The following is a 25,891-nucleotide window of genomic DNA, read 5'->3' as shown; positions in this document are numbered from 1 at the left end:
ATCAATTATAAAAAAAATAAAACATAATAATCTATAAAGAGACAAATAAGAGAAACACATGTATATATATACAATTATGTCAAAACCCTATATACATATACATATACATCTTTATAATAATATGTCAAAACACATGTATATAACAATTATAATTACGTATACATATATGTGTATATAAACACACACATATATATATACACACGAACACACACACACACACATATATATATATATACACACACACAAACACACATGGCCGTGGCCATCAACAGGGGAACCCCGATTCGGGGTCTGAGAACTTTGAGTTCCTGACCGTAAGTGGTCGGGGAACTCTTTGATTTTTATATTATTTAAATTAAAAAAAGATTTCATTGTAATAATATGAATTAATGAATTCTTTTTGAATATCTGCATTTTTAAGTAACTCAATATGATAGATTAACCAATTTCATATTTTTTTAAGTATCAAAGATTCAACATCTAATTAAAGATAAAAATATTAAATTTTGAATTAAGCTTCATACGTTGATATCATTATTAAATATTAAATGCTATAGTGCTCACATTCGAATGCATGAGAGAAAAGAAGAGAAAGCATGAGAGTGACATCCGAATGTGTTCCATGCCCCAGCTGAATGTTAGACATAAAGGGTGAGAAACCCATGTGAGTGACATCCGAATGTGTGACCTTTCCATCCGAATGCTTCTCCAAGCCATCCGAATGCATGATGACTCATCCGAATGTGGCCAAGCATCCAACACATCCGAATAGCTCAAGCCTCATTCGGATGCCTTAGGTTAAACACTATCATTTTCTTTCTTATACACTTGATCACACCCACACCACTTACACATAATACCCAAGCAACTTATATCTAACATCAACATTCCAATCCATTAAATTTCATAACATTACATTTGCCTTATTTTTAAAATCAGATTAACATCAAGGCATGTAAAATCATTCCGGAGTCCCAACATTGGGTCACTACATTTGCCTTATTTTTACAAAAATTTCATTATGTAAAAAATTTTTGGATTGGAGAAATTTAACTATATTTTTTGTATAAACAAAAATGTTGGTCTTGTGTTGTTAGAGATTTGAGCAGCCAAAGATGACTCATTGTCAGTGACTCGTAGGAAGGTAGTGACTTCATGAATGGTGGCCATGTCTTACTCCTTAATAGAGAAGATGACCGATTCAATCGATTATTTGAATAAAGTTTTACACTAAATATAGCAAATTTTAAATGTCAAAACCTCTTTTTTAAAGAAATTAAAACTTACACTATTTTTTTAAGAAATTAAAAAAATTGTATATTAAATTTAAAAAAAAATAAAAATTTAAAAAAGTTTTGGAGAGTGCCCAACCGCCGTTGGTTGGGGGCTTCAAGGGCCCCCGACAATGGCTGATCGGGGGTCCGTGGGTCAGGGGTTCCACGAACTCCATCACCGTTGATCGTGTGAGTGTATATATATATATGTGTGTGTGTGTGTGCACGCCTATGTGTTTGGGGGCGATGGCGATTATTAGTCGCCAGTCGTGATGAGAGCAAGAGGGTTGTGTATATATATGTGCATATGTATATATATGTGCCTGTATATATATATGCGAACAATGAGACATAAGAAAAAATAAAAAACCCTAAATATAGAGAGCTTACTTGTTTTTGTTTCAATAGCTGAAGTAAGCTCTGATGAAGACAAAAGCTAAGAGAGGAAGAAGAACAAAGAGAAAGAGAGAGATAGAGAGGGTAGACAGAGAAAGGGAGGGAGAGAGAGAGAGAGAGAGAGGAAGGTGGGGAGAAAGGGAGAAAGATAAAGAGGGATTGAAATGCTAGATGGGAATACGAAGGTAATCTTAGCCATTGAAAATGTATAAAATTAATCTCAGCCATTGAAATACGTTTTTGATACATTTTATACATTTTCAAAGACCCTGGTAATGAAATATTATTTCCAAATCAGTTGCTACCAAATTAGATAATAAAATTCAAAAAATTTTTTAAATAAATAATTGTCATGAATAGAAAATACTTAATGAGTTACAATCAAGAGGAGAAGAAATAAAAATACAAACATCTAAGAAAAAGAAAAGGTCAACCCAATATTTAGAATAGATATATTTTAACAATCACATTAAAATGATAAAATTAAAATTGGAGCATAATAATTGTCCAAATTTGAATTCTTATATTTCCTAACTGATTTCAATTTTATAAAAATAAAATTAAAATCAAAATCAAAACCCGTTATAATCATAAATATTTTGAAGTTCACCATTTATTACTTGAAAAGTCCAAACATAAATTTATGCAAAAAAAAAAATTCAATAGATAACAAAATCATTTTATAAGTAATAATGAATAATTATTTCATAAAAACAACTAAAGTAATACACACATATATTCATTCACCAGAATTTTTTGAAATACAACATAAAATATTATACTCCCTTAAAAAGGTGCAACAAAAAAAAAAAAAACATAAACTCTCTTACCATATTACATATAAATGTTAAAAGAATCCATTTCTTTTTAGAATCACACAACAAATATATTACATTTGAATGGTATAATTTTTTTATAAGAAAATGTTAAATATATTTTTTTGAGTGTGTGAGTTTAATTTTTTTATTATAGGAAGATCAACTAAAGAAATCACACTCATTTTCTTTTTAAATAAATGAAATAAAAGGTTCAATACGTGTAGACCTTTGAACACATTGGGGAAGCTTAGGATAAGTGCAGAAGATCCAACATTGTGATGGAAGATATTCTAGTAGAATAAGTATTTGTGGTCCTTCTTGATATCAAGAACAATGAACAAAACCAGAAAGAGCCAACCAAAGAGTTTGTGGTTAGCATAAATCAATTAATTTAAGTTCAATATTTCACAACAGAAAAAGCTGCCACTTTCAAGATCTCTCTCATAGGCACCACGCCAAACAAGCTTCTTGAAAATGGCAATTTTCTGCATTTCTTTTAGACACCTGATAGAGAGCAACAAAACAAGAAATAAACTTTTGCTTTATTAACCTCAGTAGAAACAATAGCCTACGATGATGATCTTCAAAACGAAAATCCTCTTACGCTTACGAAAACTAAAGTATGCCAAACACGATCATTGTACTTTCCTTTTCACGAAAATTAATCCCCAATTGAACCTAAAAGAAAAACCCTTGAAAAATGATGATGGTAGTTTTGATTGGAAGAGGAGAAGACGATGTTTGGGTTTCATTGAATTTCAAGTCAATATGGAAGCTGGGTTTGGATTGGAAGAGGAGAGATGGTCATTGAAGAGGATTTGAGAGTTGGGTTTAGCCAAAGAGGAAGATTTAGACGGTTTCTTCGAAGAGAAGAGAAGAAGTCTGGGTTTCTTCGAAGAAGATTGATCATTGAAGAGGAGTCAGAGAATCGAAGAAGTTTTGGTAGGATTAAAAGCTAGCTTTCGTGTGTTTCATTGAAGAGTAAAAGAGAAGAGAGGAGAAGAAAGAAGGAGCCACATCAATTAATATGAGTGACATCGTTTTGGATAGTCTGAGGTATAAGTTTATTTGCAGTCTGGATTGAATTTAGCTTTCCTCTTTTTATAAAATTATTATATTCTATATTATATCTAAATAATTCAATTATCTTTTTGTTCTTTTAATCTTTTTATACCTCATTCACTGTAAATCTGTTTTCTTACAATTCAGTTGATTACCAAGAACAAGTTTTGTACCATGAATTAGTGTATTAACCACATAGTTCTTTCTAAATTCTTAGTTGTGCATGTTTTGAAGTAAATAAAAATAAAAAAAAAACAAACTAGAGGTTAATATGCTGCCACAAATTACTCTCACATATAGTGATACACAATTTCTCTTATAATGAAATGAACTCAATATCAATATATGTGATATTGGAGTGGGTTTGAGTTTTTGCTTGACTAATCCCTACAAATGCATGAACATCGACCCACATAACTTGGGTCTCATGTTCAGATAGCATCAAATAATTTTTCTTTGTAAAAAGATTATTTTCAATGTACCAAAAAATGGATATTATTTTCATAACTTTGAACCCATTTCATTTTAGTTGCAAAAGATCAATATTACGTTGCTACCAAGGTTTGCCCTCTAACACACATCTCATTATGTTGGAAAAACAAAACTTTCTCTTGCTGAATTCAATTATGTAAGCCAAAAAGTAGTGCTTTCGCAAACCCGAGACATGTTTTAGTCATAGAAGATCAATTTTACCTTGCTACCAAGGTTTGCCCTCTAACACACATTTCATTATGTCGGCAAAACAAAACTTGCTCTTGCTGAAATTGAATTACATAAGCCAAAGAAGTGCTTTGCGAAAACAATATCAACAATGTTACAAGAATAAACATTGAGAAAAGAAGACGAAAAGGTTTCAACTTTCAAGAATACCCTCTTCTGCCATCGGCAGCTGAGGCCAATATAAGCTCTAAATCCCTAGTAAAATCCTTCTCTCTGTGTAAGATTACAGTACTATGGTCAGCATTTGGAATAATCCTAACCTCTGCACTTGGAACTTTCCTCTGAATGTTGAGGCTGCATTCTGAAGGGACAACATTGTCCTTGCTACCTTGGATGACATGAACGTCTGCTCTGCAATCCTCCAAAGCCTCCAAGAACTTGTCCATCAGTTTTGCTCCCCCACATATCACGTTATGCATCGTGTGCCACGCCGAGTGGTGGGTGTGCCTGCTCAAGTCTATGACCATGAAATGCAGATCCCTATGTGGAAGAATAAGTGTTAAGGATATAGAATGAATAAGTTTATATTCGAAGTGAAACTGGGGCGTTCCCAGTGCACAAGGTTCCCCAGAATGTGATGGTCGGGAAAAAGGTTACACTTGTGTCACGAAGTGTCTGTTTTCATAACTTGAACTTTTGGCCTCGTTGTGGCAGTTTAGCCTACAGTTTTTTAAGGAAGCAGTTTAGTTTCAGTTTTTTTTTGGGTAGTTTCTTTAGTTTCAGTTTTTTTATGTCACTTTCACTTTCCTATGTAATCTCCATGTGCAGCTATAAACATGGAAGTAGTTTTTGAAAGGTGGTTATTTAGTTTTAGTTTTTGGATCCAGTTGTTCTTAAAAAGGAGGGGAAGTTAATGAAAGTACTAAGCAGAAATTCCTTCAAGGTCAAGTTCCCTAAAAACTTAGAGATTGCAGAGTTCTCTCCAATGAGCTCTTGTTTGCAATTATCTATAAATAGAAAACATAGGTTGTAAGGGTAGGAAAACACAAACACAAAAACTACTTTAGATATTGTAACAGACCTCTTGGTCAGAAAGGGGCAACTCCCCAAGGGAAGCCTCCCCAGCGCTTTGGATTTAGGGGTATAAACAAATTTTGGGACTTTTAATGAACACAACTTTAGATATTGAACCACCTCCATTTCTTATATTTTAACTCCTCTCAGTTTGCCTTAATCTACAGGTACAGGAAAAAGAGTGAATGGATGACCCAATTCTCTTTGAATCACAAGGGTGCTCTTTTACTTAAAAGGGTTTTATAAAGCAATACTTTGGTAGATAGCTGAAACATATTCCAAGATGATATGCAAGGAATAAGGAACAGGAATCGAAGAATGATGGATATGGTTTGGAATCAAGGATCAAGAATCAAATATCAAGATGATTAGGAATCAAGAACGAAGAACCAACGAATAAAGATTGGCAGGTATAAAGATTCAAGAATATGCTTACAAGTGTAATGCGCAGGGCCTGGCTGCCAATACAATTACTGCAATTACCCAACAAAATAAGCGATCTTTTTTTTTTTTTTTTTTTAAAGTCCCAACTCTCCTCCATCATAGATAAAAGCCAAGAGGTGATGGATGAACGGGACAAATTCCTGTTTGAGAATCACACAAATTTTGGCTAGGACGGGATTATTAGTGTTGCCAAAGCCCAGAGGCTATGCTGCCCCTGAAAAAGAGAAAATAGAGAAAGGAAAATGCTTCAAGCATAAAAGATACCAATGGTTATCCCTAGTAGACTTTTAACAAGTTCATTTAAACATTAGGAGAGGCCTTAAATCTGGTGTTGGTTCCCTTACCTCATAGTGAGATAGAGAACTTTTCCTTTCTCCTATATATGAATACAAACAATATCTCATTACCTTCTTCTGGAGAGTAGCTTCAGAATCCACTCCCATGCCTGATGGTTCCGGCAAAAGAGGAAACAAACGCATCTCCCCAAATGCTCATACCATGACATAACCGCAGTTCCAAATGAGAGTGGAGGCCATATTTTCTTATCAGCAAGTCTTCTAAATGTTGTCAAGCTAGCACCATTTGCAGAAGAAGGGAAGTAGGGCTGAATTACAAGATCACAATTGAATCAGTAATGAGATTAACACAAAAACACAAATCAAATGTGCAAGATGAACGAAGCAAATACAAACTGAAGTTAAAATAGTCGTGAACATGCTACAGATTGAAAATTTGCAAAGATTTCTATCATTTCTCAAATGGAAGAATTGAAAACTTGAATGAGCATCAAATAAGCTTGGCCACTCACCGGTGCTACCAGGGTAATTGATTTAACAGACTTTGCATACTTTGCAGCTAATGCTAAAGCAATTACACAACCCATGGAGTGTGCAACCAGATGGAAAGAATCCAATTGGAACTGGTAGAGGACTGACTTCTCAATCATTTCCAAATGTTCCCTCAAAGTGTACAAACAGGCTCTTGGCTTTGGGCTTCTGCCGAACCCTAACAGGTCTACTGCAAATAATCTATATCTACGCTTTGCAGGTTCAGACAGGTTGGGAAAAACCATTTCGGTCCAAAATAAGGAAGATGAGAGGAAGCCATGTATAAATAACACATTTTCCACTGGCTTCCCTCTGCAATCATGCCCATTGTCCTCATGGATAGCTGTCAAAAACAAAATGACAACAAAAGTAACCACCTACTACCACAACCAAAGCTGAACAAATTTCATCAAGTACAAATTTAACAGCAACAAGATGCACAAGAAATGAAGTAAAATCTTAATGCAACCAAACCAAACTTGAATACATTCAAAGTAAAAATCCTCTTCCATTCAAGTTTTTTTAATTTTGTCATTTTTACTGTTGAGCAAGGAAATAATTTGGATTTATGACAATCTTATCTCGGAGCGGAGCTAGAAATTTTAACTAGGGTGGGCAAAAATTAAATTGGACAAGGAAATTTAAAATAAATTATGTACAATAGCATTATCAAAAAATTCAGGGTGAACATGCCGTGTGTAGCTCCGCCCTTGGCGTGAGGTGGATATTCAGAAAATAACAAAAAAAATTAAAAAAACATTAAACTATTATGTACAGTAGCATTATCTAAAAATTTAAGATGTGCAGTTGCCCACCCTTGGCCGTGTGTAGCTCCGCCCTTCATCTTATCTATCTACAAGTAGAAGTCACTTAAACTTCCAATTACTTAGCATTAATTGCTTATCTCATTCATCTAAGAAAGGAAGGAAATTCTTCTTCTTTTTTTTTTTTCCCTTTCTTTGGAAACCAAAGACTTCATTCCTGTTGAGATTAGAACTAGATTAAATTTGAATTATAAGTTTATTTTTATCTGTTGCATAGGTTTATTCCTACTTAGGTTCTCTATAAATAGCTTTGAACAACCACCATATTACTCACTCAAATCAATACAATACTCATTGTTTAGAGTCCGTGTTTCTTCTAGCATGGTATCCGAGCTTCCTAGGTACTTGCTTTGAGTCCCATGTTCATTCTAACAATTACAACGTCCAAGAAGACAAGACATAGAAAAGATTTAAGTGAGCCTAATCATGGATATATATATGTAAACAGAGAATTCAACAGCACCACAGAATGAAATAATATAAAATACCTGTAGATGGTTCTCTTACAACAACATGAAGCCTCTGATCTCCATTGCTCATCCATGAAAGACAAGACTCGCAACTACAGTCAGACCACCTGTTCCTTATAATCCCACCTCCACTTCTCTTCATGACATCCAATTTTCTCAGGAATCCAAAGAAACCCATTTCCCTGAACACATTTTTCCTCCCATAAAGAGTCTCTGATACTTCATTTTCTCTGCCAAAAGCTGCTACCCCCTTCTCTTCCCCGTGGTGGCAGTAACAAGGAGTGGCGTTTCCTTCCAAGAATTCATCCACAAACCTGTAGAAAACGCACAGCACAGCGTCAAGAAAATCAAGGAACATGAAGACAAAGCGGCTGATGCCTGAAACAAGGACTTGGGCAGTTTTTCTCAGCCATTTTCCCAAGAAAATTGGCCCAACCATGACAGTTCTTGCTTGAAAGAAAATGGGATGTGGCACGTGGGTTTCCAATGCTTGTGCAGCAGCAGAGATGGGGATTGGGCGTCGAATCAGCGAGAGAAATTGAAGACGATTATTGGGCCACGTTTTTATGGGTTTCTGGACACTTCCAGCATTGGAAGAGCATCCACATTTCCTGTATTATCTTTTGTTCTTTCCGCATATTATTCTATAGGGAGGGTTCTTCTACACGCCAGACACAGACGGCTTAGGGAAAATCTATTTGCAATCATAAGTTTTGCTAACTCACTTTTAATATTTTTAAAATATTTTGAGATAAAAACAAATATTTGTCTTTTATTTAAATATTTAACGCTCAATCACCCATCATTACTCTTCAAGCGCGTGCACTCACTTTCTTGACCACCATCGCCACAGCCACTTTCTCACGCACAACTAAATATCGTGCAACCATTATTATTCAATACCGAGCAGCAGCCACTATTATTGAACATCAAACATTACTCAGCCGAGTTCTTATCGCCATAGCCATTATTATCAGCGATGGATGATTATTATCTGTAAATGTTTACGCAGAGTTTGACAAAGAAGATAATGAGTATTCATGTTTCGGTGAGAAAAAACACAATTTATAACATCTATCACTAGTTTAATCACATAATTTATATATACATACACGACAAATGAATTAAAAAATAAAAAAATACACTGCTTTAGAGGCGAGGGGATGCCCCGAATCCCGAAATTCGAGCGATTTGGGATTCCCCGAACCCCAAGGTTCGGGGAACCCTTAACCGCCCGAACCCCAACGTTCGAGAAAAATCAATTCTCCCGAACTCATGAGTTCGGGAAAAATTATTTTTCCCGAAATCATAAATTCGGAAGAATTGGATTCGGGAGAATGCAATTCTCCCTAATTCAATTATATAATTTATTATATAATATTATACTATTATAAATATATAGAATGCAATTGTATCCATTCTCCCGAACTCATGGGTTCGGGAGAATGGATACTATTATATATATATATATATTATATTATTATATATTATATGTATATTATATTATTATATATATTATAATTATATACATACATATATATATAATAATTTTGTGTATAAATTACTTCGAATCATTGTCTTCCAAATCTTTGGATTAATATTATATATTTTTTTTAAATTAATGTTGCTTTAATCTTAATTTTGTTTTTGAGTTAATTTTAATTTTTGATACCAATAAATCAACCTAATCTGATCCAAATTTCACTGTGCAAAATTCAGTAAGTTCGATTTCAATTTTGTATATCATTTACTTTCATATTTTATATCATTGGTATCATTATTTTCATATTTTTAAAGAAACTCCTTAGCCCCGAAGGGCGAGATTCGGAAAACCCCATACCCCCGAATCTCGTTGTTCGGGGGGTTAGGGGTTCCCCGAACCCTGCGGTTCGGGGAACCCCTAACCGGGTTCGGGGAACCCCTAACCCCCCGAACAACGAGATTCGGGGGGTATGGGGTTCCCCGAATCTTGCTCTTCGGGAAAGCCCTCACCTCCCGAACAACGAGATTCTAGGGGTGAGGGGTTTCCCGAACCAACCTTACTGTTAGGGAAACCCCTAACCCCCCCGAACAACGAGATTCAGGGGATATGGGGTTCCCCGAATCTCGCCTTTCGGGGAAGCCCTCACCTCCCGAATAGCGAGATTCGAGGGGTGAGGGGTTCCCCGAACCCTATGGTTCAAGGAATCCTTAACCCCCCGAAGGAAGGGCATTACCTAGTTCTGAGATTTCGGGGAACTCCAATGAAAAATGTGGGTGAGGCAAGCGAAGTGGGCGACGACGAAAGGTCGGCAGTGGTCTATGAGAGTGGTCTAAAGAAGAAGAAGAAGAAGAACATGGTTTGATGCGCGAAGAAGGAGAACAGGAAGAAGACCAGGGTTTGATGTGAAGAAGAATAATTTGGATGCGCGTGGGGTGTGTTTTTTGAGGGATGAGTGTTTAGAGAGTATATTTGGTATATAAATGGTTGGACAAAGTAATAAATATGGTTACGAATAGTAAAATTTAATATTTTATGTGTAATGGTTACGAAAAGAAAAATTTATGGTTGCAAATAGAATCTCCCGACGGCTTATTGAATGGAAATAAAAATATGAAAATATCCTTATCTATTTTGCAAATTTACAAAGTGAATCACTTTCTTACTCTCTCCTCTTTCTTTTCATAGCCGTCGTCTTGCCGCTGTTGCCTCGCTACCCTCACCTCACCTCGCCGACCGTAAGATGCAACGACGGACGGCGAGGTGAGGCAGTGATGGCAGCTAGGTGAGGACAACGAGGTGATGGCAGAAGCAAGGCGACGGCCATGGAAAGAGAAATGAGAGAACAAGGTAGTGGCATATTTTACAAATTTACGAAATGAACGAAAATATTTTCATATTTTTGCCCCCATTTCATAAGCCTCTTGATAAATTTTTTTTGGCTCTCAAGACCTGTCCCCATCTAGAAGCAGAGGGAACAGATGCGTCAACTACCTTTCAAAATCATTGACAAAGCTTCCATCAAAATTATTCCCAAATCCAGCTGCATTACGCGGCCTCGGAGCTATATTCGTCTTCATGATGTGAATAATGTGTTCCCTGAAGATTTCCATGGACCCAAATTCCTGCTAATTGAGAGGCTCTAGCACAAAGGGAGACTGAACTTCAGCACCCTTATCATTGTTGAGGTGGTTGTGCTCTAGCATTTGATTTTGAATCATGCTAAATATATAATCTTTTTGTACATCTTGAGTTACAAAAGTGGATATTATGACTAAAATATATGTGCCTCATATGCATCTCATTAGAGACTTTTTTGTCATTGGTACATCTTTATATAGCCAAAGATATACACAAAAGTGTACCAATAGCATTTTCCTTTGATTTTTAAGTATGGTATGAATATTGATTGTACAGGAATGAAAACGAAAACGAAATTGTATATGGTACGAAATAAAAATAAAAAAAATAATATTTTTAAAAAGGTAGAAAATGGAAATAAAAAAAATATAAAGATTGTTTTTATAAATATAATTTTTAATATATAAAATTAAAAAAATAATTATTCAATCTAATAATAAACATAAATTCTAAATGCATTCAAATAAATTTTAAAAATAAATTAAAAATTTTGAATTAGACACAAAAATATGTTTTTGATATTTTCTTAAAATTATTAATTAATTCAACTCTCGTGGTCCTTAAAATACTACTCGACTGTGCGCACATGCAAAATTGCCTAAATTTTTACATCCGCTAAATTATAAAAATAATTACTGAATTTTATACTAAGATATAAAAAAGTCATTGTGTTGTTGCCAAAATACAATAATTAAAATTTGCGATGTGGGGTCCACTCGAGCTCGATGTCGGGTGAAGTTAGGTTACCGTAAGAGATGTTGCTTCAAGGGAGACTGCCATTAGGATGCTCACCGCAAGGATTTGCTGCTAGTTCTCGCCACTAGCTTTCGCCACGAGGTTTTGCCACTAACTTTCGTCGCTAGCTCTCGCCACTAGTTCTCGCCACAAGGTCTTGCCATTAGCTCTCGCCACGAGGTCTTGCTACTAGCTTTTGTCGCAAGGTCTTGCCACTAGCTTTCGCCGCAAGGTCTTGCCACTAGCTCTCGCCACGAGGTCTTGCCATTAGCTTTCGCCACAAGGTTTTGCCACTAGCTCTTAACACTAGCTCTCACCACAAGGTCTTGCCACTAGCTCTCGCTACGAGGTCTTGCTACTAGCTTTCACCGCAAGGTCTTGCCACTAGCTCTCGTCATTAGCTCTTGCCACTAGCTCTCGCCACAAGGTCTTGCCACTAGCTCTCGCCACGAGGTCTTGCCACTAGCTCTCGCCACGAGGTCTTGCCACTAGCTTTCGCCACGAGGTCTTGCCACAAGGATCCGACCCTGTTAATGCTGAGAAAGTGGGTTAGAAGGCTCGTGGGAATTTTCCTCGCGAAGACTCTCCGATGCCAAAGTCAGTCCCGAATTCCGATGAATATTCACGAAAAAGTAGTAAAAGTGTATTCAAAGTGTCCAGCGTTTACCGAAGTTGGAAGCCCCTCATTAATGTCCTGTAGCTGGGTATTTATAGGGCTCGATTCTCGAGGGTGGCTGGTGTCGATACATGGCAGCTACCGAATGGAGATAATTTCAACGAATAAGGAGGACCAACACGAACCTGTCACGGGATAACTTGTGACAGGATGCCGCAGGGCTAGCCCTCGCGGCCAGCCAATAAGCGCCGCAAGGCTGCCAGCCTTACGGCCCCACAAAAGTTGGCCGCATGGCTTAGCCTTGTGGCCGCTTATTGGCTGGCCGCAAGGCTGAGCCTTGCGGCCCCACAGAAGCTGGCCGCAAGGCTCAGCCTTGCTTGAGCCTTGCGGCCATTTGTTGGCTGGCCTGGAGGGCTAGCCTCGCGGCACCCTGTCACAAGTTACCCCGCGGCAGGTTCGTGTTGATCCTCCTTATTCGTTGAAATTGTCTCCATTCGGCAGTCGCCACGTGTCACACTAGCTACCCTCCAGAATCGAGCCCTATAAATGCCCAGCTACAAGACATTAATGAGGGGCTTCCAACTTCGGTAAACGCTGGACACTTTGAATACACTTTTACTATTTTTTCATGAATATTCATCAAGATTCGGGATTGACTTTGGCATCGGAGGGTCTTGGCAAGGAAGATTCCCGCGAGCCTTCTAACCCACTTTCTCAGCATTAATAGGGTCGGATCCTTGTGGTAAGACCTCGTGGAGAGAGCTAGTGGCAAGACCTCGTGGCGAGAGCTAGTGGTAAGACCTTGTGGCGAGAGTTAGTGTCAAGAGTTAGTGGCAAGAGCTAGCGGCGAGAGCTAGTGGCAAGACCTTGTGGCGATAGCTAGTGTTAAGAGCTAATGGCAAGACCTTGTGGCGATAGCTAGTGTTAAGAGCTAGTGGCAAGACCTTATAGCGAAAGCTAGTGGCAAGACCTTGTGGCGATAGCTAGTGTTAAGAGCTAGTGGCAAGACCTTATAGCGAAAGCTAGTGGCAAGACCTCGTGGCGAGAGCTAGTGGCAAGACCTTGCAGCGAAAGCTAGTGGCAAGATCTTGCGATAAAAGTTAGTAGCAAAACCTTGGGGCGAGAGCTAGTGGCAAGACCTTGTGGCGAGAGCTAGTGGCGAGAGCTAGCGGCGAAAGCTAGTGGCAAGATCTCGTGGCGAAAGCTAGTGGCGAGAACTAGCGGCAAATCCTTGCGGTGAGCATCTTAACGACAATCTCCCTTGAAGCAATATCTCTTACGACAATCTAACTTCACCCGACACCGAGCTCGAGTGGACCCCATATTGCAAATTTTAATTGTTGTATTTTGACAACATCACATTGAATTTTAATTTGTAACAAAAATGTCGTTTTAACTTTAATTTTATATATAATTTTATAACTACTGTCAATTGTTGTTAAAAAAAATTGATGGAATGCTAAGTGACTAATAATGTGGACTCATATATAATATTAAAATACTAAATTATAAAAAGATCAGTATCCTTTTTATATTTTAATATAAGATTCAATGACTTTTCTATACTTCAATATAGAGTTGAGTAATCTTTCTGTAATTTAGTACAAAATTTAATAACCATCTAACTCTTAAATCAAATTTAATTTTTAATAATAATTGATGATAATTACGAACTTATATACAAAATTAAAATTTAGTAATATTTTTCTACCTATAAATAGTAAAATTTTCTATTTCTTCTGTGAGCTCCACTACAGAGCCAGAGAGAGTCATAGAGAGATTTACAGAAAAGGGGACAAAAAGACAAAATTGCCCCCGCCCTGCTTTCTTCTCTCCCCCCACCCTTGCTTCTCTCTTCCCCCTCTCATGGCCGCTGCCCTCACCTCGCCTCGCCACTGCGTCTTCGTCGCTTCGCCGTCCTCGCCTCACTTTGCCTAGCTGCCATTGCCGCCTCGCCTCGCCAATCGTCGCTGCAGCAGATTGGCGAGGCGAGGCGGCAATGGCAGGAAGGCGAGAGGAGGCACAGCGGCGAGGCGAGGTGAGGGGGGTGACGGCGAGACTAGAGCAGCGACCATGAGAGGGGGAGGAGAGAAGCAGGGGTGAGGGCTATCCATGGGAGGGGAGGGGAGGGGAGAGGAGACAGCAGAACGGGGGTAAAATTATTTTTTTGCCCCTTTTCGATAATCTCGTCGATAAGTCCGTCGGGCTTTCTAGCATTTTTCTTCTCCTGTTTTGGGTTTGCCTTGAGAGGGTGAAGGGACAAGCAGGGCCCACCAATGGGATCAATGGCTTTGTCTGGGGAGAGTTCATATGAAAAAGATATTGGTGGAATGGAAGGTCATTTGATTTTTAAATTAAGGTTAATGTGATTATAATTCATTTTATTTATTTTCATTGTATTCAATCTCTCTCAATAAAAAGAAAATAAAAAATATTTTCATTTATTTTCTTTTAACGTATTATCATCCTCACTCTCTCGATCTTTATCTATTTCTCTTTCATCCTATTTTTTAGTTGTATTGTCGAGTTAGCATTTCTTTCTTTCTCCAATTTATCTAAAGGGATAAAACAACTCAATAAAAAATAAAACTCATAACTATTGTTTGCTAAATTGGTAGGCTATGTTAACTAGTAATATGGTGTTCCCATTTAAAGGCAATATCATTGTCAAAACCCACAAGGGTCATGACCATGCACGCACATACGTAAACCTGACTGCATACTTATACATAATGGCATAGAGATTTGGAAAAGGAAGCTTCCCTGTACCAAGTCCTAATTCTCTTGTGCACCCTCTTTTTTGTACAGAAATGAGCCCATTGGTAGATGCAAAAGAGCCCTCATAAAGACTAAAACCGAAAATGGCAAAGGTGCGCCAGCGCTTTGGTCGTGAGTGGAAACTGACTTTCTGTCTGGGGCTGTGAACCTTTGGCTGTTGCATATTCTGGGAATGGAAACAGAAAGGGAGAGGGTTGGCTTGCAGTATCCCTCATTGGTTGAATAATGATATTCGACCCGAACACAGCCTGAATTCATTGCCCAAGGCCATGAAATGACCAAAAAGCCCTTGCGTTGGTTGTTTGATGAATTCAAGATCCTTTCGTCAGATCCATGGGAACATAAAAGCAAATAGTGTCATTAATTAGGCAGAGCAGAAAATGAGAAGCATTCATCAAATTCAATAGCCCTTGATCCTAATCTAATCTCATGTGCAAATAACACAGTTCACTCAACACAAATTCTTTGAAATGGTAAGAAAAAAAGATAAAATTATAGAAGAACTACAATACATGTATGTCACTATGTACGCACCAAAATTGCTTGGTAGTAGAACTTGTGAAGGCAACATCTGCTTCATTTTCCAGCAGCAATCATTTTACTCTAACCTGAAGAATGAGGTGAACATTTCTCTTAAATATGGACCTTAGCTCTTCATTGGCTTCAGTGCCTATTCTCCTGCGTTAAAAGAGCAAGCAAATATTTCTTCATAAATTCAATGCAACAAAATGGCAGGTAAATAAAAGCTGACGTTTTAATTTTTGCTATGCTAAGTATTATCTGATGGAAAAACCAAAAGGGTGCAAGCGAGTGACCCCCCCCCTTTTTTTTTTTTAAGAAATTTCAACTCTGGCACAAAAATCATTTTCGTAAGAACAGAAAAACTTGAGGTCAAACTTCACTCAAAAGAAGGGATTGATGAAATAAGTTTACATGGCACCTATCAAAAGATAATATGATTACCATTACATAAGAAAATAAATAGTCATTTTCTTATTTGTGAAAGATGGATGTATTAATAAAGAGCTAGAAGAGCTAGAAGGTCGGTACAAACAGCAGATTTTCAAGGGCCTCGGCAAGGTTCTCATATCAAAAGTAGGCAACCATGTTTAAGGGTCTTTAACTAAACATTGCTTCATTTTCATTTTATTAGTACTACTACTTTTGGTTCCAATGCCATTAGGTAGTAAGGTAGTGTCTTATCAAACAATGTGCAAGTAAATGCTGAGGCAGATGAATATACCCTATTTTAGAGCCGTTCTTCCCGACAAGAATCTTGCGCTGGCTCATCTTGTGAGTGATGAAATGTTGCTCAATCCTAAGGGAACCATCTCGTAATTCCTTCCAATCTATCAAGCAATGTTCTATGTTATATGGGATTTCCTGAAATAAGAGAATTGAAGCTTTTCCAATTTAAATTTTAGGGAGAATTGATGTAGATATAGAGAATATATAGCAACAAAGGGAAAAAAGAAAAACGAAGAAGGGGGAGGAAAAAAAAGGATTATTTTGGCCAACACCAAGACTGTCCGACTAATTGATGTTGGAAGATGAGCACAACCTGATGTACATAGTCCAACAACCTTTCACGGACAACTTCCAAGGATATGGTTTTCATAACTTCTTCACTCATTGTAAAAGGATCTTCATCCCAAGGTCTTTTAACTGCCTAAGGATATTATAAAAAGATAGAGCCAGAGTTAGTAGATGAAGTCTACAGAGAATTATAAGAGTACCAAGGTAGAATGGGTTTCACAAACTTCCAAGGCACCAGCAGTTGATAGACAAATATAATAAAAACATCCTACAAGGCAAATGCTGTGATCATAGGAAGAGATTATTACCATTAAAAAGAATAGAAATCACTGTGATGCTAAAATGAACAAATATTCAAAGGAAATTTCCCAACAGAGACAACCTTTTGTGTTGATAAATACATTGGGAAACATATTATAGAACATTTAGCTATTTCCATGTACCATGTTTCATTCAAATATCCTATCAAAAGATGCCATTGACTTAAACATTGTTCATTTTTTGGAAGCCTGAATTCTAGAGAAATATTTTACCTCCTGTCCATACACCCATTATAAATGAAATTTCAATAGATGAACATTGCTGATCTCATTGGAACAAGGGTTAGACCATGGATGTGTAAATGAAATTTATGTCAGAAATAAAAAAAATTCTAAATGGTTGTTTGTTGCAAAGCGGATGCTAAGGAATAACATCTTCTCCATAAATGAATTAATAGATTACACAAGAAGACTTGAGCAAACAATAACAATTTATGTTCCAAAAATGGCGCCAAGAAACTTTTGATGCAATTTTTTTAGTTCACCATGAATGAAGACCCAGCAGCACGCAGTAAGGTATTTTGCAAAAATAACAGGTAATTTCAAGTTTAAACACCCAATCCCTCCAAGTGCCCAAATTCCACCTGCATTGGGTTTAGAGGTCATTAAATTTTAAGGTAGTGTGAAAACATGTACAAACGCAAACTTGTAGGATAAACATATTAAAGATGCTAATCACCATAGAAAGAGAGTATAAATTTTCTTATGAAGTCAGTTTAAGGTTCAGTGAAACAAATAAACTGAGGTGCTATGTGAAATGCTGTTTACAAACATGTAGCAAAGAAAACCATCTTTGTACAAAGCATCAGTTATGAAACATATAGGCTATGCACACATGCATGCCATGACTGTCAATATTAATATTGCCATCAACCAAACATCCATGAGGAAAGCAAATGTGGAAATAACACAGCAAGATCACACGTCTAATTACTGTAAAAATGGGTAAATATTGTAAATGTGTCATTACTAAAAGAAAACATGCCTGTTCCATTAAATACTGATTAAGATCTTTTACGCCAGAACCCTTCAACCCAGATATCATGAAATACCTAAACAAGAAGAATTGATAAATTAGAAACTATCTCAAGCATCAACCAACAATTGTCAGAAGGGATGACTAACCTTTCATATCCAGGCAGATCCTTAAATTCTTCGGCAACCTTCAATAAATCTTTCTTTTTCTCAACCAAGTCCACCTTATTCATGCATAAGACTCTTCTCTGATTTGGCTTCACTTGTGCACCCAAATGATTAATCAATCTAACCACTCTTCCATCAGGCCTAAATTGGTGAAAGAACCAGGAGTAACCATGAGCCAATCATGTCCAGGATACTAAAATAGTTAAATCATCACAGAAGCAAACCATAAACTTTCTGTTGGGAGGCCACAAGAAGGCTTGTGTATGTGTATATATTAATATTGTGAAATATATTTTGAAAAAAGAAACTTCTATGCAATAATTTGACAGGATTTAATTCATAATGAAAACTTAATACTTATTCAAAATTAAAAAACCATTATAACACTAGATTTGAGAACACAAAATAGAACTTTCTTCACATAAACTAACTTTTCACACATCTATCTACAATGCTGCCTGGATTGTTCAAGGTTTGTATAGCCAAAACTTGAATAATTCTGTAAATTAGTAAACTTTTCAACCTTCTTCAGTTCTGATTTTCATTTTTGTGTTCAATTTTCTGTAAATTAATAATTCATTTTTGTGTTAAATTAGTTGAGAATCAAGTCAATCAACATATGCAAAATATAAGAGTAACGGAGATAAGGATGTTAAGATGGATGTGCGGCCATAGAAGAAAAAATAAAATTAGAAATGAGGTTATTTGTAACAAGGTTGAAATAGCTTCTATCAAAGATAAAATGTGCGAAACATGACTAAGATGGTTTGATAATGTGAGAAGAAGACCAACAGATTTATGAGAGGAGAGTGGAAGGAATGAAACAAGCATTTAGCAGAAGATGTAGAAAAAGACCAAGAAAAACTTGGTGGAAGAGGTACGATATGGAGTTAAAAGGGCCTTGCAGAAGTAAGGCCATGGATAGAAATGACTAGCAAGCTAGAATTCATGTTGGCCTCAATAGTGCATTAAGGCATGATATATTGTAATTTCTTTTTCATTTAAAGAAATAGAAACTGAGCATGTTGTTTGATACCTTCAGTAAGTTTTTGGTTTTATTTTCTGAATTCCAAACCCCCACCCCCCTCCTATCTTTTATACCACTACCAAGTTGCCGCAACACCAGAATGACACCCAAGTTGTGATATAGGACAGATCTGGAATCCTACTAATCTCGACTGATTGGAGGCTTATGAGGGTTAGAATGCTAGGGAAAATTGTAGAAAATGCTAGGGTTTTGATAATGCAATGGTTAGGGGCAATTTAGAAGTAAATAATGGCTCAAAAGATGAGATTTGAGGGCTGAGAATATGTCTGGAAGTAGAGTTACAAAAATAAGATCAAGTTGAAAGATTTGGAAAGAGAGAATTTCTAGGCATCACATATGAGTTCCATAGGCATGATACCTAGTGTTAGAATTGCATCACACAATTCAAGAAAGCATCAACACTTAGAGAAAACAGAAATTCATTCATTCCCTCACTAATAAAAAAAGGAGATTACAATAGTATTTATAGAGTTCTAGTAACTCTATTCATACTAGGATTAAGAAATCCATTCCTACTAGGAAACTAAACAAAATGGAAATCCTTCCTTTTCCTATTAGGAAACTAAATAACAAAACTATTAATAATAAGATAGGAAAATACTATAAATAAAACCGTAGCATAATTAGAGTTACCAAGAAAGACTTTAGGAAACTTATAAAAATTAAGCCTAACAAATCTTCTAGGAAAGATTTTCTTCATAAAGAGCATTCAAATCAATGCTTGTCCTTGCAACCAATTTTAAAATGCTTCTTAAAATTCTTTAGAGGTTGCTTTCACCACCTTCCATCAAGTTGATTCTAGGAGTTCTAAGCATCTCGATGACTATGGCCATAGATGGTAGGGTGTACAAGACGGGAAGAAAATATGAAACAAAATAAAAAATATGAAAACACCTTTTCAATGCTTTTATTTTTTTTTTAAAGTTATCAAATTTTGAAAACAAAAAGAAGCAATCAAATGTTATTTTCTATTTCCTTTTTTCAAAACAATGAAAATGAAAATGAAAACAAATAGGCCCTAATATTATGAGAGTTCCATATAAATTTTGGAATGATGGAGATTTACAAAAGTTTTTTGTTTGTTTGTTTTTTCTTTTCTTTTTTTTTTTTTTGGGGGGGGGGGGGGGGGGGTTGGGGTGGTCTGTTATGAGAAGAAGTGATCAAAATTGTCTGCAAATTATGAAAGTTTTCTAACTTAGGCCTGTTGCTTGAGATCTCTCTCAGTGCACGTGTGGGGCCTAGTATGCATGTTAATACCATTTTCTTCAATTATAGATGAAGAAGATGGTCCATCCACTATGTTTATGATAATTTCTTACACATTCTGTTTAAAAGAGTGACACTTGCTTGCTAGCTCAAACAAATTGGGTTTCTTTCCACGGATCTTGAATCGCATAATTTGCACCATTTTCAGTGCCCTCAAGACTATCGGTCAATCTTGTAAACCCAGTAAATTCCAGACCACTGTCAAAGCAAAATCCATTATCAAATAATGGTACTAGATATTTTCAGGCTGAATACTGGGGTGGTCTTTTAGAGAGCAAAAAAATTGAAAAGAACTCAAGCATGCTTTTTTATGGTCATAGTGAGAAATTGCAAGTGAAATGCAATTGAATTGTTCCTTGTTTAGAGCATTAAAGAAATCTATTAATCATTATACAATTTTCAATTTTGACTGGCTATGAACATATTTTTTATGTACAATTTCTTCTAGCTTTCCAAGGAAATTTTGAAATGTAAAATAGAATATTGCCAGAAAAATATGGGAAAAGAAGATAGACTTTCCTTGAAATTAAAGGGAGACAAACCTGTTAAGATGCCTGTGAACATCAAATATAACTATGAGCACATCATATAGGTTAACAGAAGCCCATCCACTTTCAACACGCACTTTCACATCATTGTAGGGGTAGCCACTCTTACTTAGCATGAGCCCTGGAGTGTCGAAGAAACACTGTACACTAAACAATTAGATCTCTCAAGAATTATGTTAAAAGTACAGAGCTCTATAGATGTACCATGGAAAAAACATGAAACCAAGGTGGGAATGAAAGAGTGTCAAAGAAATATTGTACACTAAACAATTAGATCTCTCAAGAATTATGTTAAAAGTACAGAGTTCTATAGATGTACCATGAAAAAACATGAAACCAAGGTGGGAATAAAACACCTTTGATAAAAAGTGAAGCTCTTCTTGAATTTGTGTGGGCAAAATATAAAGCAAACTATTAAATAAAAGAAACAGAACATAAAAGAATCAAGGAACTAATTTCATAAGTTAGCAAGAGACACATACTATTTGAGTGTTTCCTTTGGTCATAATTCCTAATACTTCATGAGTAGTTGTGTTTGTCTTGCGAGAAACAGCAGCAACTTTTGTCCCAACCTAAAAAGGACAACAAAATGTAACACTTCAAAATATCTTAACATGCAACCAGCAATCATCAGAAATAAACGCTAAGAGACAAGCTAACAAATGTGGATGTAATTAGTGAAATAATAGATAAGATAAATATGCCCATATGCAAATATGTGAGCATGCATAAAGAGAGATTTAATCCCGAGATAAAGATTTTCCGATAAAGTTATTTATAAGAAATATCAAAACAAATCTTTCCAGGGTATCATTAACACGATAATCTGCATTGTCAATTTGCTATTCAAATAAACAAATTGTTCAATGGAAAGAAAAAATTGCTTCCAAAATAATTATTAATTCACGTAGTATCTAAAGCTCCGAAGAAAGAATAAAACCCTTGTCTGTATAAAAATCCAAGAATGACGTCCCATCTGAAGCAAGGTTTGGGTATTTGATACAAATGCTTGAAATGCTGGTCTGAAACAACAACAATAACAATAATAATAATAATAATAATTAAAAAAAAGATATGGACTTGGTAGGACTCTGGAAAACATAGTTCTTTATATTTTCGATTAGTTGTTTTTATATAATATCCATAGACCAGGCTTCAACATTACTCCCCCCCCCCACCAGTAATGTTCATGTGGATATGAAGTTGTTTAGTTGATAACAATCTAGGTGTGTGGAATCCACTCTAATACATGATTGCTTAATCAATAAGGGTGCAGAATGCATTTGTAGAATCCCTCCGTTTCTGAAATTTCCAAAAGGCATTTGGCATTTTCCAAAAACAGAATCTTCCTGTGTCAGATCAACCTCTCACTTGGAAATGCAATTCTGAATCTGAAATTAACGAAAGAATATGTTGCCACCTGACGGTAATCCACCATTGCAATATCTCGAAAATCTTTTTTTAAGCAAGTCACTGGATTAAGATCTTTGCTTGGAAAGTGAAATCTTCCTAGATAAGGACAATTTGAAGAAAAGAAGGTGATTGTTACAGATCCATATGAGTTCTGCAATATATGGATGATGAGAATGTGCTCTGCTGCCTTTGAGGATGCCATCATGCTAAATAAGTATGGCAAGAACAGCAGTTACTAGTTTTTTTCTCAGGTTAAACCTGCTGCAACTTTTTATGACCTAAGCTTGGGCCTATTTGGAAAGAGTAGGAAAAGCTGGACGTACAATTGTGAGAAGACGGAATCTCAAGCTGCTCATATGGCATGTGAAATTCTAAAAAACTGTCCAAGTTCAAGTATGAGAGGGGCATTCATGCAATAAACCAACTTATCATAAGTGGTGTGCAGATGTTTAGAAGCTATATTTTGAAGGCATAATCCAAGGGTGAGGGGTTAGGAATCAGTTGGTGTATTTTCTTAACATCACATGAATAAAATAATCATTGTGCATCTGAAAACCAGCATCCTGTTGATGAAGTTGATTTCTTTGAACCATCAACAGCCCTTGTGCTATTCAAGTTGCTTTAGAACTGAGACTATAGGATATCAACTTGGAAGGGGTCCAGATGAGTGTTAGAAAGGCTACAGTTGTGCTTGTCTGATCATTTTGTAGAGGTAATTCATGAGCTAGTTTCGTGTGCCAACAATTTTCTCACTCAATGGAGCTGTAATCAGTTCATGGTTGTTAAAGGCGCAAGGCACACTGAGGTGTGCTTGGGACCTAGGCACGAGAGACAAGGCAAAGCGCAATCCTCAGACACATGAGGTGCACATTTATCCAAAATACTTATGAAGTAATTATACACTATTGTTTTCAATATGTATTAGGAGGTAGATGCAAACTCATAAAATAGTAAATGACAAATGACCAACCCTATAATAACAACTAATATTATTGCAGAACAACAATTAGTGTATTTTGCAATTATTGTCTTTTAACTGCAAAAGAGATTAGAGGAAAGAAAAAATTATAGCAGAGCACACTACAAAAAACAAATTACAGGAAAACAATTAATTTCTTCTAATTTGTTTTTCATTTAGGAGAGAGAAAAAATTACAACATAACATACAGCAAAAATAGTAACAGAAAAACAATTAGTTTTATTTTGCAATTAGTTTCTTTTAAATTGCAAAAGAAATTAGAAGAGAGGGAGGAAAAAAATAGCAGAGCACACACTGAAAACATTTGTTTCTTAGCAAGAAACTAGAAGAAAGAAAAAATTAGAGTAAAACACACAGCGGAAACAACAAAGAATTAGTTTCTTCTAAATTGCAAAAGAAATTAGAATAAAGAAAGAAAAATGAAGCAGAAAACAGACGTATAAGTAATTCTCCAGCAAGTGAACATCACTGCAATAGGATCCCAACGGTGAGTGGGAGATCCAACAAACCTCCGGCTTACACCGCTAGGTTCGCATCTCACTGATATACAAGAATATGCAACCAAATTAACAAAAAATAAGATCTAAAATGGATGAGAAATAGGGTTTCAATACACTTATATATACAAGGCATGCACCCATGCACCTAGGCAGTGCCTAAAGCATGGCGCTGTGCCTCAGTGGTGATGAGGTGAACAGAGCTGCACCTCTGCGCACCTCGCGCCTAGGCGCACCTTTGACAACCATGAATCAGGTTTCTCATAGGCATAGCTTAGCAAAAATGGCACCACAATTAGAGAGAGGCTCATTCAGCTCCACACTCCAAAATTTTGATTGAGAATTCTGTTCTATGGAATGCATATACACACGCACCCCCACACGCAAAGAATCCATGCCAACAAAATAATGCAGTTCGTCCCAATGCCTTAGATGCCACATGATTCAACTTTCGGAGCTCACATATAATTTCAACAGATGGGCATGAATCGCGTGATCCTAAAGCTGCAGCAGCACTACTACTATATTCAAATTTCATTTTCATGTGTGAAAACTGATAAGGAAAACTAAGAGCCCATTAGGCTAGGCTTTTTTTAGGAAGAGCTTTAAGTTATGTTTAAGTTTTCCAAAGCTTTAAGCTATGTAGTGCTTTGAGCTAATGAAAGTGTTTGGATAAAATGTAATTTAGCTGACAATTATGTGCGTGTGTGTGTGTGCGGGGGGGGGGGGGGGGGGGGGGGGGGGTGTTAAAACAAAAGGTTAAAGCTATTAGAAGTCGTGAAAATGAGTCAGCTTGACATAAAATCAAACACCCGATCTGCAACAGCCAGTGGAAGTTGCCAAAACCACAGGCAGCATATTAGTTCAACAGAAAGAGTAGTATACTAAAGTAAAAGTGACTAAAGATGAGAGCAAACCATGTAATTGGTCAAGGCCGACTTCCCAGCATTAGGTGCTCCAATAATGCCGACAGTCAATGACTTCTGGTCTTCTTCCTTCACCACCAAATCTTCCTCTTCTTCCTCGTCCGGCTGCCGCAGAGCCGCTTGGAGCAAAGCCTTTGCGAGAGCAGCAGCTCGCCGCCTCTTCTCGTCTTCCTTTTCCAGAATTCTCGTACTCTCAACCTGGGTTTCTTCTCCAAAAATAGCCCGATTGGCTTTAGCCCTGTACTTCTCCTCCCAACTAGGTTGCCGAGTTACTTCTTCAGCCCCAGAATCCAAACCCATGTTAGGAAGAGTGTATTGGGCACTGTCGAAGACAGAGTCATCGGTGGCGTCATCTTCAGCGGCGGCGGCGGGGTTGTCTTGCTGAGGCTGAGCAGAGTAAAACCGCCGCAGAAGTGCCGAATTGGGGAGGGATTTAGTGGGCTTCGAAGAAGAAAAGGCGGTGAGAGTTTTGAGAGCTCTCAGAGCTTTCATTTCAAAGCCCCAAACAACTTTCAGTTCAGTCAATCAACGAAAAGAAGGATTCTTAGTAGTTCGTTACCAATCATTTGCCGATTCTTTGTCGTCTCAATGGATTTTACCCATTCTTTGGAGAGAGAGAGAGAGATTGGGTTTGAAACAGGAACAGCCAGTTGAGAACAGAAGCAGAGTCCAAAGGTTTAACGTTAAATCATAGAATTGGATGCGTAGGGTTTTACGGAGAAGATGGACGTCGCCCCCCACCCCCATTGCCATCAAATGAAATCCTTTATATATATATATATATATATTTTTTTTTTCTTTTTTTTAGTTCAAATAAAAAGCAATGTTATTTTGTCCAAGAAATGTACATAAAATCTTATCGAAGAGGTCAAAAAGATCAAAATATCCTTATCTATATTACAAATTTGTAATGTTCCAATGTTCGTTGCTCTTTCCTCTCCCTTTCCATAGTTGTCAATGTAATTGTCACCTCGTCGCTACCATCGCCTCGCCACCTTGCCTTGCCAACTATCACTACATTCTCGGTAGATGTAGCAACGGTCAACGAGACAAGACAAGATAGCGGTCATGAGAAGGGAGATGAGAGACTAGTGGGTAGTGGCACATTTTACAAAT

The 25,891-nt window shown here is 36.8% G+C and overlaps 2 protein-coding genes across 6 annotated transcripts; both read right to left on the bottom strand.

Annotated features, from left to right (window-relative positions):
- Window positions 1–4,289: 4,289 nt before the first annotated feature.
- Window positions 4,290–8,475, bottom strand: LOC127787826 (probable lysophospholipase BODYGUARD 4). 3 transcript variants are annotated; one of them, XM_052315853.1, is made up of 5 exons: window positions 8,286–8,472; window positions 7,868–8,163; window positions 6,537–6,898; window positions 6,136–6,332; window positions 4,290–4,750 (listed from the first exon to the last, which is right to left on the bottom strand). In XM_052315853.1, exons 2-5 carry the CDS (start codon window positions 8,025–8,027, stop codon window positions 4,411–4,413), a joined length of 1,059 nt encoding a protein of 352 aa, XP_052171813.1. In that variant the 5' UTR covers window positions 8,028–8,163; window positions 8,286–8,472; the 3' UTR covers window positions 4,290–4,410. The 3 variants fall into 3 exon arrangements, with proteins under 3 accessions (XP_052171813.1, XP_052171812.1, XP_052171811.1); XM_052315852.1 differs by having other exon boundaries at window positions 4,290–4,717; window positions 7,868–8,475; XM_052315851.1 differs by having other exon boundaries at window positions 7,868–8,474.
- Window positions 8,476–14,941: 6,466 nt separating this feature from the next.
- Window positions 14,942–25,515, bottom strand: LOC127789229 (GTP-binding protein ERG). 3 transcript variants are annotated; one of them, XR_008020515.1, is made up of 9 exons: window positions 24,767–25,515; window positions 21,443–21,532; window positions 20,955–21,100; window positions 18,081–18,239; window positions 17,937–18,007; window positions 16,661–16,764; window positions 16,343–16,482; window positions 15,634–15,777; window positions 14,942–15,418 (listed from the first exon to the last, which is right to left on the bottom strand). XR_008020515.1 is itself a non-coding variant. In XM_052318059.1 (8 exons), exons 1-8 carry the CDS (start codon window positions 25,265–25,267, stop codon window positions 15,693–15,695), a joined length of 1,296 nt encoding a protein of 431 aa, XP_052174019.1. In that variant the 5' UTR covers window positions 25,268–25,515; the 3' UTR covers window positions 15,442–15,692. The 3 variants fall into 3 exon arrangements, 2 of the variants coding, with proteins under 2 accessions (XP_052174019.1, XP_052174020.1); XM_052318059.1 differs by lacking the exon at window positions 14,942–15,418 and having other exon boundaries at window positions 15,442–15,777; XM_052318060.1 differs by lacking the exon at window positions 14,942–15,418 and having other exon boundaries at window positions 15,442–15,777; window positions 16,343–16,448.
- Window positions 25,516–25,891: the final 376 nt, after the last annotated feature.

This window comes from Diospyros lotus, chromosome 13, assembly GCF_014633365.1.
Source record: "Diospyros lotus cultivar Yz01 chromosome 13, ASM1463336v1, whole genome shotgun sequence".
NCBI classification, from domain to species: domain Eukaryota; kingdom Viridiplantae; phylum Streptophyta; class Magnoliopsida; order Ericales; family Ebenaceae; genus Diospyros; species Diospyros lotus.
This window is presented reverse-complemented; position numbering and strand designations above follow the sequence as displayed.